Consider the following 12462-nt stretch of genomic DNA (forward strand, 5'->3'; position numbering starts at 1 on the left):
ATGATAGGTGTAACGTTAAGAGACCGGAAGTGGGCAGACTGGGTGAGGGAACAAACGCGGGTTAATGACATTCTAGTCGAAATCAAGGCGAAGAAATGGGCTTATACAGGCCATGTACAGCGAAGGAAAGATAACCGCTCGTACTTAAGGGTAACGGAGTGGATTCCAAGAAGAAGGCAAGCGCAGCAGGGGGCGGCAGAAGGTTAGGGGGGCGGATGAGATTAGGAAGTTTGCGGCATAGGGTGGGCGCAGCTGGCAAAAAACAAGGTCAGTTGGGGAGACATGGGAGAGGCCTTTTCCCTGCATTGGGTGTAGTCAAGCTGATGATGATAATGATGACCTGCAGCACCACAAGGGCATTATTACAGGGGAGGGGGGACAATTGGAGGAAATTGAGCATGTGACAAAAACTTTAAAACAGTGAAGCACAGTTGGGAAAAGCAAGAAAGTAACAAAATACGTAACATCGATAAGTCATCTCGACGGCAAACGTTCTTCAGGGCACCGCGGTACAAAAATCACAACACAGAAATGGGAAGGGTGCACTATCACATGAAGCGCAATGCCAGCCATAAGATATGAAGTAAATGGGATGATATTAATCTACGGCAGACTGCGTGGCAATAAAGACAGAAACTCTGAACATGTTTTACATTCACCAATGCTCTTGGGAAGCCTCTTCTAGTGCGCGGAAGCATGCGGAAAAATTAATTACGGTAGATATCACTACAACAGCGCATTTCAAGAACTTTCAGCTCGTGATCATATCGTTTCGAGACGAAATGAGGAGGGAAAATGTGGAAGTTCATTCCTGTGGGATCAGAGTAAAATCTGAAAAAAAAAGTTCTAATTTTGCAGTTAATTGGCGGTGTGCTGGTGTTCTCCAACCAAGGTTCTCTAACTAATGCAATGCTGCCACGGAAGTTATAATTACCAGAAAGAAATTTTGCCGCGCGGTTTTAAGCGCGTTCAAGCTTTTTTATAAGATTAGAGCTTTGAGGGTCTCATACCGTGAAAGTGTATTCTAGTACCGGACGAATGGAAAGCAGTTCTTTTACTTTCTGGCGGGCTTTATAAGAATAACGGCTAACGAGGTTTTACATACGAGATGTCTGTTCCATGTTAAATTTTCTGAAAAATACACCCTGAGTTACCTGGGATGTTGAACCTTTTCGAGAAATAGTAGGTCGAATTTATAGACTGATCTCACAGGAGAGCGTTTTATCACTGCTGAAAGACAAGACCCAGTTAGTACACCAAGCACGAATTTTTGTTCAGATCATTTTGCAAACTAACATCACAATCATTTTCTATATTTCTGTGTGTGGCACAATCATCCCCACATAACCTCAATTTGCATTCTAGATTTTGAGCAATGTCATTTATAAGGACTAAATATAACAAAGGCCCAAAACAGACCCTTGTGGCACGCCAAAGGTTACGATGACGTTTTTATTAAGTTCCGTTTATTAAAACTTGCTGTGTTCGCCAGACAAGAAATTTCTAATCAAATTCACTATTGTAGGGTGTATACTGAGACAGGGTAATTTATTTAACAGCAATGCATGAGAAACGGTATCAAAAGTTTTCCGAAAATCTAAAAATATGCAGTCTACCTAAAATCCAAGGTCAAAAGAGTAAAACAGATCGTCAAAGAACTCGACCAGTTGGGTCGTACATGACAGCCCAGGCCTAATTCCATTTTGAGCATTCGAAAACAAATTATTGCTCTCAAGATGCTTCTTCACAGCACTGTATATAATGTGTTCGATTGTTTCGCAACACACGCATGTTACAGAAATAGGCCTGTAGTTTTCTAGTACATTTTTGGGACTGTTTTTATGAATTGGAACGACGTGGGCTACCTTCCATTCTGCAGGTAATGAAATGATAACTGTTTTCTGGGGAATGGAAATGGTGCAGAATCTGTCTTATATATCGTTGGACACCTGAACCGCGCCGTAAGGGAAGGGATAGAGGAGGGAGTGAAAGAAGAAAGGAAGAAAGAGGTGCCGTAGTGGAGAACTCCGCAATAATTTCGACCAACTGGGGATCATTAACGTGCACTGACATCGCACAGCACACGGGCGCCTTAGCGTTTTCCCCCATAAAAACGCAGCCGCACGGTAATGAAGTGGTATTTAATGATTTATCAAACAGAGCTACTAAGAATGCGCAATTTCTTATGAGCAGGATTTTAATAGCTGCGACAGAATGCCATGAGTACCTGAGGATCCATAGCGCACACAATTGACGGGACACAACGCGAGCGCTCAACTTCCACTGAATGAGCTTTATTTGGCGCTGACAGTCTTATAAAGATCACGTAAGGTACAGGCATAGGCTACAACAATAATTATCTTGTAAAAGTCATGATGTGTCAAAGGAAGAGATAAAAATCAATAAAAACCACCAATCAGTGAGCAAGTTTCACACTATCGCCCACTCCTTGAATCTAAGAAAGCTATGTCTTTCCTTGATAATACCACCGAAGGATCACTGATACAATTTTCCGATCCCTCCTTTTCCATTGCTACAGCTTCAATTATTTTCCTTGTTTTCTGATCCCTATTTTTTCCTAATTCTGAACACTCCTCGAAGTTAGGCGTGCACTTGTGATTACGGCAGTGACGAGCCAAATTACCTGGCACCTGATTTCTAACATTTGTGTGGTGCTCGCTGAGTCGCTTATTTAGGCACCGGCCTGTCTGCCCTATATACAACTTGCCACATGATAGCGGCAACCTGTATACAGTATAGTGCGTTTTTATCGCTGACACTAAAAAATTTCCCCGCCTCAACCGCTGGCTCGTTTGCGGTGAAACTGCACACAGAGCTTGCGTATTATGGTAACTTTTGTATCGTAGGAAGTTTTACAACGGTACTTACTTAGTTGAGCCGTGTATGATGCGAAAACATAATCGTCTACGTAGAGATCGGCAACCAAAACCCGCAGATGACGCTTTTTCGCTAAGGGCGACAGTGGCGCCATCTGTTTGCGGTAGCGCAAAGCGTCACGACATGGCCGTCGAGGAGAGCGTTGCAAGGAGCGCGGGCCGTTTGAATATGCCGTTCTTGTCGTTTCGTCTGCTTCTACTGAAGCGCTTACAACATTTCCGACTAATTAAGCGGAAAACTATCAGAACAAATGATTTAACGAGGCTTTACCTTTTAAAGAATATTGTTTGCAATGCTCGCCTCGGCGGCCTTGTCGTGACGGTTTCCACTGCCCAAAACAGATGGCGCAACTGCCGGTTCTCGGCGAAAAAGCGTCGTCTGCGGGTTTTGGCTCGCCGATCTCTCGTAGACACTTACGTTTTCGCATCATGTGCGCCTGAACTAAGTATGTACCATTGTCAAACTTGCTACGATACAAAAGTTACCATAATACGCAAGTTCTGTGTGCAGTTTCACCGCAAACGAGCCAGCGGTTGAGGCGGGGAAATTTTTGAAAGTGTCAGGGATAAAAACGCACAATGCTGTATAACGTTATCGGTGCAAGGTACAAAGGGGTTCTGATGACGTACAGAGCAGGCCTTCTAACGTGCTTGCCTTGACATGTGTTCTTACACATGCGGGACAATTTTTCTGGAGCTGACATGCAAATTTTAACACCAATTTTCTGTGCAATCTTTTAGAGGCCGTGGGAAATCCTGTGACTGCAAGGCATTACTTAAATTTTGCAGGGACCTTGTTCTTTGTCTGTCAACCTTGTGTTTTTTCTTTGTCTGCGCAGGCTTTCTATTAGTGATACTATAAGGTACCTCGGGTAACTAGCTTCCTGAAGGCGATCAACCTGATTACTGAAACTTGTTGTCATTAGGCAGGTGCACGACTTATTTACTGCATTAGACAGGCATGTTTTTACTACTCCTCTCCTAACTTGGTATGTGCCGAGGTAAACGGTAAGAGAGCCTTATTGCCTCTATAGGCTCATACATCCAGCAAACACGACTCGAAGAAACTAATTTTAAACAAAGAAACCGGGTCATACCCTTAACAGGAAGCTCGCGAGTAATTGACAGTGGCTAAAGACACTTCGCAACGGTAGGTATTGTACTTTCTGCTACCTGAAGAAGGCTTCCATTGCTCCTACGAAGAACAACCAAGTAATCATCTACAAATCGGAACGTTTTTATCACCACTTGCTGCCTAGATTACTCTGGATCTTCCTATCCGCGCTCGCAAGAAACAAGTCACTAAAAGCAGGCGCTATGCACGACCCTATACACACTTCGTTTTTTTGCAGACAGACTTCCTCATTCCTCTTAACAAAGGTTGACGAGAGGTACAAGGACACAAAATTCAAGAAACCATTAACTGAAATACCAGCCTCATTTTGAAACAATACGGCGTCAAATTTATGAATACAGTCTTCAATGCATTCTAAAAGCTGCTGATGCGGCAAGGAGTAGTAAAGGTTTTTTATATCTATTCAAGGAAATCCTACATCTTCACCATGAATCCCTCTCAGGTAGTCAACAACTTGTTCAGAGCTTCTCATTAAAAATGGGTCCTCAGGTTTCAACAGCTTTAGCTGAGTTTGCAAAAACAGGTCAACTTTCTTCTGCCACGAGTCACATTCAGAGACGATGACTCTAAAAGGCGCCTCTGACTTGTGGGTCTTGACTGAGAAAAACATCTCAAATGCATTTTTCCTGAACTCGTGATTGCGAGCAAAAGCCTGGACAGACCCAGCTGCTTACACAACTTCTTCGCTTGCGCTTTTGCCGTTTGGATTAAGAAGTGTTGGTGCCAATTAAACACTGAATTAACTGCCTCATGTGCTTTCTTGCGGCACAAATCTATCGGAAGCACTGCAAAGCCTCCCACCTTATCTGAAGGTAGTATACAAAAGCCATTGTCCTTCAGGTACCTTACTGTCTTTCTCACCGGAACACATGTGCTTGACGGCTTCCAATTGTTTAGAAGATTCAGACTTTCTACGTTGCACCATTCCTTCTCTGCGGACGGGGCATGACTCGAGCCTTGTTGGACGAAAGACAAGAGTTCAGGCGCCGATTTCTTCGGTGGCACCGCGTACTTCGGTCCAAGCTGAACAGCTTGAACCGAAGTATGCGGTGCCACCGAAGCATGTGTAAGCCCGCATGTCTAAGAACACATGTCCAGACAAGCAGGATAGGAAGGCCTGCTCTGTACGTCATCAGAGCCCCTTTGTAACTTGCACCGACAACGTTATATACAGGTTGCCGCTTTCATGTGGCAAGTTGTATATAGGGCAGACAGGCCGGTGCCTAAATAAGCGACTCAGCGAGCACCACACAAATGTTAGAAATCAGGGGCTAGGTAATTTGGCTCGTCACTGCCGTAATCACAAGTGCACGCCTAATTTCGAGGAGTGTTCAGTATTAGAAAAAATAGGGATCAGAAAACAAGGGAAATAATTGAAGCTGTAGCAATCGAAAAAGAGGGATTGGAAAATTGTATCAGTATCAGTGATCCTTCGATACTGATCCGGAGTTCCCGGGTTCGAACCCGACCGCGGCGGCTTCGTTTTTATGGAGGAAAAACGCTAAGGCGCCCGTGTGCTGTGCGATGTCAGTGCACGTTAAAGATCCCCAGGTGGTCGAAATTATTCCGGAGCCCTCCACAACGGCACCTCTTCTTCCTTTCTTCTTTCACTCCCTCCTTTATCCCTTCCCTTACGGCGCGGTTCAGGTGTCCAACGATATATGAGACAGATACTGCGCCATTTCCTTTCCCCCCAAAACCAATTAATATTATTATTATTATCCTTCGATGGCATTATCAAGGAAAGACATAGCTTTCATAGATTCAAGGAGTGGGCGATAGTGTGAAACTTGCTGACTGATTGGTGGTTTTATTGGTTTTTTATCTCTTCCTTTGACACATCATGCCTTTGACAAGATAATCATTGTTGTAGGTTATACCTGTACCTTACGTGATCTTTATAAGGCTGCCAGCGTCAAATAAAGTTCATACAGTGGAAGTTTAGCGCTCGTGTTGTGTCCCCTCAATTGTGTGCGCTATGGATCCTCATGTTGACTACCCACTAGCCCGAACCCTCACCCTTCCATCAGGACCGCCAGCCGGTGTGTTGTTCAGTTTGGAAATAAGCTTGAGAAGACCGTTATATGTGACCGCAACCACAGGCATATTCTCGTAGACTATTTCTTGTGTTTCAGGCAGTTCACCAGTGTATGTCTCAGAAAAAAAAAACACTTTTAAAATAGGAATTCAGACAGCAAGCCTTCTCATAATCATCAAGCACTGTTTTCTCGCGCACTAATAAACTAGGGACAGTGGTGGCCTCTTCACTACTTAGTTTAACAAATTTTCAAAATTCTTTAAGATTAACCCTCAACTTTGCGCCAAGCGATGCAATATAAGTTTGTTTATTTACTTTTATTTCTTGCTTAATTTTGCAGTTCACGTGGCGCATTTCCTAGATAACAGACTGATTGCAAGTCTTTAAAAACGAAGCATACAGGCGGCGTTGCTTGTTAATTAGCGAGCGAATTTTCTTATCGACCCAAGGTTTTATCATTCGGCCGCTAGTTGTCAAAAGTTTGGAAGGCATGCATTTTTCAATTAAAGCCGTTACTTTTTGACTAGAACTAGCGCGAACATGAGGAACTTGACCGAAAGCTTAAAAAAAGCTGCACACCGCAGCTGGGTGCAACCAGTGACAAATTAATTGTCGCACGTGGCGCTCCTCGGTATTTTTAATTCCGCGCAGATAGTTAACCGGGAAAAAAATATGCAAAATTACCAACATTCGTTTTCGGCCCAGGAGCGTTTCGCTAAGTTGTAGGGAGGCGGGAAAGAGGGGGGGGGGGGGGGCAGGAAGCGCTTTAGAAATAGCCGATTAAGTTTTTGTAGCGACCTATTTCCTACATGACTCTTTTTTTTTTGCTATACGGAAAGTTGGGCTTGGTGGATGTTCTTCATGAAGAAAAAGCTGGTGCGAACAAAACGGAGGCAAATAAGGAAGACCGCAGGACAAGCGCCTTGTCCTGAGGTATTTTTTTGTGTACCGTTTCGTTTGCGCCCCCATTTTCATCTTTTTTTATAGCGAGAGCTCTATTCAATGCAAAACTCGAGATTTAGTCCGGTGTGCGTATATTACATTAAAGTGACCTATTAACAGTCACCTCATGGTAACTGCCTTAAGTCAGATGCCGAAACATACCTTGACTACGGCCAATGCGATGGTGCCTTCAAATTATACTCGGATCATTTCTGAAATGCTGATCCTAGCCCCACAAATTCCTCCCCCCCCCCCCCCCCTCCGAAATGCGACCTTCATCGATTTGGACCAAAGTCGGATGTCAAGGCTAATTTGAATGTGCTCGATAAGAAAGCAGTCGCCAAATTTGCCCTTGGCCGATTTCTACCAAAAGCGATGCCCAACCATAACTGAGCGTCCCGATACGATGGCGACCTCGAAATTTGGCCTGGGCCATTGCCAAAATGCTACCGCTCGAACTTTGGGTATAACCATCGTTGCACCCTGCCTAACTTTCTTTAGAGCATTTAAAGGCAGAGAATTACGAAAACAAAAACGCAATACTCAAGCGCAGCAAGACGCGTTTGAACATAAGAAGTGTGCACTCTCACCGTCTCGAAGTGATCGGACGACGCCGCTGCCAGCAGTGCGTAAGCGCAGTCTTCCGGAGCATGGAAAGTGCATGCCATAATTTGCTATAAGTGATAGGCAGGCCCCCGAAAGGCAATTCAGACCGAGCTATTATTGAGCCATCACGCAGAAAAAATAAGATTAAGGAAACCTGTGAAGTCGCGTAGTTCGAAGTAGCATCTGTTTTATTTATTTGTATCATTGTGCAGCCCGTCGACCTGAGCGACGGCCGCACAGTTTGGCACGATAAGCCCTCACGTTTCGTTCGCTGCACGTGGTACCAAGGAAAGCGTGCTGTCCTAAAACATGAAATATTGTATCTAAAAACTTCCCTAGGCTCACATTCGAATGCTTTACAGCAAGGGACATTTGGCAAAGCGGATGCGGAGTCCTCGCACCGCAGCTTCTTTGCATCATCAGTAGAAACTTTAAAAATTTTACTATACAAATAGCTAAAGTACCCTTCTAATGTGAAATATTGTGCTTGCTGATAATGCACTGTACATGGACATGGAATGAGTTCATTACCCCTTTCAGACGAGTAGTTTCAGTGCTTAGAAAACATAGCGCAAAAAGGACACGGACGACACAGAAGTGGACAGCGCCTGTCCTGTCCACTTCTGTGTCGTCCGTGTCCTTTTTGCGCTATGTTTTCTAAGAACTGTTACCAACTAGCCCAAACCAAGCTACTAGTTTCAGTGCTCACTGAGTTAATAGATATCGAACTCAATGGGTATACGCCGGTGCCACACGGCGATTTTCAATTGCGATTGAACTAGATGGGCATCGACTTAATGGCGGTTCGAGAATGGCCATTGAAATCTAAAGGACCACTAACAACGGCCTCGCACTCGGCAGATGTTCAAAGACCATAATATACAAACTCTAAATAAAGAAGTAAATCCTTTTGATGTAATTGCACAATTTTAGACTACATTAAGCAGTTCATAAACAATTTTTTTTACGCAGTCAAAATCACTGCTCAGCAGACTATACGGTGGTCAGTCGTAAACAAACACATTCCCTTGTTTTGCTGCATGCCACTGCGTTCACTCGGTTTACAGGCCGACAACCAGGCAGACCTCTCCTGTTCCATTAAGGTCCCTACCACTCTATTACGCTTTGTGGGAACCGAGATCAAGAAGTACCCTACAGGTGCTGAAACGAAAGTGGTTATGGAAGCGACAAAGATAGTCACTGATCTATGTCGGTTTCATGGCGAGTAATGAATGTTGCGAATGTTTAATGTTGCCACTCACCCAACCCTTCTCTTGATTGCGCCGAAGTGTGATAATAATAATAATTGTTTTTGGGGGGGGAATGGAAATGGCGCAGTATCGGTCTCATATATCGTTGGACACCTGAACCGCGCCGCAAGGGAAGGGATAAAGGAGGGAGTGAAAGAAGAAAGGAAGAAGAGGTGCCGTAGTGGAGGGCTCCGGAATAATTTCGACCACCTGGGGATCTTTATCGTGCACTGACATCGCACAGTACACGGGCGCCTTAGCGTTTTTCCTCCATAAAAACGCAGCCACCGCTGTCGGGTTCGAACCCGGGAACTCCGGATCAGTAGTCGAGCGCCCTAACCACTGAGCCACCGCGACGGGTGCGCCGAAGTAAAGTATTCGAATTGCTTTTTCCGAACAAACTCGATTAGAACCAGCACTGACTCCAATATTCGACTTGTTTCATTCTGCTTTGAAAATTGAAAATTCATTTTTGAGGAAAGGAAATGGCGCAGTAATTTCCTCAGTTTTCTCGATGGAGACCCGAACCACGCCGTAAGGGAAGGGAGGAAGGTAGGAGTGAAAGAAGAGAGAAAGAGGTGCCGTAGTGGAGGGCTCTGGAATAATTTCGACCACCTGGGGATCTTTAACGTGCACCGGCATTGCACAGCACACGGGCGCCATTGCGTTTCGCCTCCATCGAAACGCGGCCGCTGCGGTCGCTATCGAACCTGGATACTCCGGCTCAGTAGCCGCGCATCCTAACCACAGAGCCACCGCGGCGGGTATTCATTCTGCTTTATTTCTCTTTTCTACACAATATTTCTACCCCAAGTGCTAGATGTCCGACCGCATGCTGACTACTTAATGATCATTGAAATTGGCTGTGTGGTAGTGGTGCAACTGAACGGCTATCGAAAATTTCGGTGGACATTGATTACATGGACATTGCGACTGCCAGTGCAGCAGGGATATTAAGCATCTCCTTTTTTGTTCTTTCTTCCGCACTGCAGGAAACCGAGGCATCCGATACCAGTGACGTCAGCAACAGCCTCGACGACGGTGTCCCGTGCCGCATACCACGCTGAGTGCGCTGGCGTTGTCGCTGTGCCTGGGCGCACTCATTGGCGCCACGGCAGTGGGCAACGCGCTCGTCTGCCTATCCGTCTGTCTTGTGCGGCGACTGCGACACCCCTCCAACCACCTCCTTGTCTCCCTGGCCGCCTCTGACCTGTGCGTCGCCCTTCTTGTCATGCCACCAGCCTTGTACCTCGAGCTATCGGACCACCGCTGGGACCTGGGCCGAGCAGCCTGCGACGCGTGGGTGTCGATGGACGTGGCCTCCTGCACCGCCTCCATCCTCAACCTCTGTATGATCTCCGTTGATCGCTACCTGGCCATTACGCGACCTCTCACCTACGGTGTTCGGCGCACCGCACGACGAGCCTGGGCTTGCATCGCTGCTGTCTGGCTCCTGGCAGCCCTCATCAGCGTGCCACCTCTGCTCGTCTTGGGCAACGAGCACGGAACTCCCGACATGCCCACTTGCCTGATATGTCAGCACCTGGCTTACCAGCTGTACGCTACTCTCGGAGCCTTCTACATACCATTAGCCGTCATGCTGTTCATGTACTGGAGGATCCACAGAGCTGCAAAGAAGGTCATCGAAGCTGAGCACAGAGCGAGGCCGGGACCTCGTAGCAGAAGCCTAAGAGTCGTTGTCAGAGAACGGAAGGCATCCATAACGCTCGGAATTATTTTGACTGCCTTCACGGCATGCTGGCTTCCTTTCTTCGCGCTGGCGTTGGTGAGGCCACTGGGAGGCACGCCTCTTCCTGAAGTGGCGCATAGCTTCGCGCTCTGGCTGGGCTATGCGAACTCGGCGCTGAACCCAATAATATACGTGACGTTCCACCATGACTTCCGGCGAGCCTTCCGGGATCTCTTGTGCTTCCGCTGTCAGGCGCAGGGTACAGGGAGCAGCGGGACCGCCGGCGGAAGCAGCAGTGGAACCGGCAGACAGCTCCTGGGGAGCAGGGACAACCACCTCAACTCGTTGGCCTGACCATGGTGGACGTCACCCGAAGACCTCCGCGTCTCCAGGGTCGACGCGAATCACCACAATAATAAGCGAAATAACCAGGGTAACCAGCACGAGACTCAGAACCAGCACAATCAAGCTGCCTGCGAGTCGAGCACGACGCCGATCTCCCCGTTGCTCGCTTGACATGCAGCACCAAGCGTTTTGCGCTGCAGTAATTCAGTCTCGGCAATCAACCACTTCACGCCACTTGAGGACCAACGCAAAAATTAACAGAAAGGGTATAAACTGCGCGAACCAGACGGGACGAGAGGCACACAAATCGACAGAAAAAGCGCAAATTAACCGTGTTATTATATTTATTAAGTTTTTCAACATGTCACGAAAACAAATTTCCCCTAAATAGTTATCGTAAAAAAAGTTTTAAAATGATAAATGGCTTAGCTGGAATGTAGCAAGGAGGCCAGTAATTTATTAACCATTTTCATCACAGGCACAAAATGTTGCTAAGAAGTAAAGACCAAAAAGGTCTTGATAATAAGCGGTAGCTGACAACTTAGGACTTCATCTCACAGGAAAACTTATTCAAACTCTTACGTACAATGTGCAGAACCATAGTTATGCTACATTTGCTACCGTCTTGTTAGTAATCATGAAAAGAAAAGCTAGCAGCAATATGAAAATAGGAAACTTCAAAATTATTTTACTCAGGAATAGATTTTATGCTGCCTTATTTGTAGCTCAATTCAGGACTGCATTTTCGAGTCGCTTTCTTAACAATCTTTCCCTGGCTACTTTTCATTGCGTGTTGTGATTTATGGCACATAAGCAACTGAGGCCATTATGCGCCAAGCACAAGGTATTGAAAAACGCTACTTTCCTTTTGTTCTCAATGCATTATAAACTGTTTCAACCCATAATGTGTATTGCTGCAGATGCAGGGACTTATTTTCTCATCTGGCTTTCCAATACCATACGCTCTCGCAGCTAGCATTTTTGGATGCACTGAGATGACTGGTTGGACATGCGTATCGCGGGCAGCTAATCTGAGAAGCTTGCATAGTACGTGGGAAAGCATACGTAAAAAGTGCTAGTTCGTGTCAGGATAAGAGCTAATGTCGTCTAAAACGAGGTTTACGTACAATACTGCTTTGGGACTGAAATGTTTTTACCTATTTTGGACTTGGCAGCTTTACATGAACAGTCAGAAACAACGTTGACAATAAAGACAACATTGCTGGCCAGATTGCTGAACACGTTTCGCACGTTGTGTTTTGGAGGCCTTTTTAATGCACATCACAAACTGACCTCAGAGAGGAGCTTTTCTATTCACTCTTCTTCACATAACTCCTAGCGTCCCTTGATGGATTGCCATCACGCTCCCTTGGTATATCCTTCGTCTTCCTGTTTGTCAAGAACCCTTTCGTGCATGTCAACGTTAGGGAATGCGTCTTCCTGTTTGTCAAGAACCCTTTCGGGCATGTCAACGTTAGGGAATGCGCTTACGCGCCGGGCATTCCGCAAGTGTCACAATGGGGTCAAGATACATCCTTGCTACCACTTGTGACGTCATA

The 12462-nt window shown here is 45.9% G+C and overlaps 1 protein-coding gene across 1 annotated transcript; it reads left to right on the forward strand.

Annotated features, from left to right (window-relative positions):
- The first annotated feature begins 9906 nt into the window (after positions 1-9906).
- On the forward strand, positions 9907-11595 carry LOC144132572 (5-hydroxytryptamine receptor 1-like). The gene has a single exon (XM_077665064.1). It carries the CDS (start codon positions 10100-10102, stop codon positions 10910-10912), a length of 813 nt encoding a protein of 270 aa, XP_077521190.1. The 5' UTR covers positions 9907-10099; the 3' UTR covers positions 10913-11595.
- The last annotated feature ends 867 nt before the right edge of the window (positions 11596-12462 follow it).

Source organism: Amblyomma americanum, chromosome 5 (assembly GCF_052857255.1).
Source record: "Amblyomma americanum isolate KBUSLIRL-KWMA chromosome 5, ASM5285725v1, whole genome shotgun sequence".
Lineage (NCBI taxonomy): Eukaryota > Metazoa > Arthropoda > Arachnida > Ixodida > Ixodidae > Amblyomma > Amblyomma americanum.

Bases quoted from the DNA above. Each gene is read 5' to 3' on its own strand.
- LOC144132572 (XM_077665064.1), top strand. From the start codon at position 10,100: ATGCCACCAGCCTTGTACCTCGAGCTATCGGACCACCGCTGGGACCTG.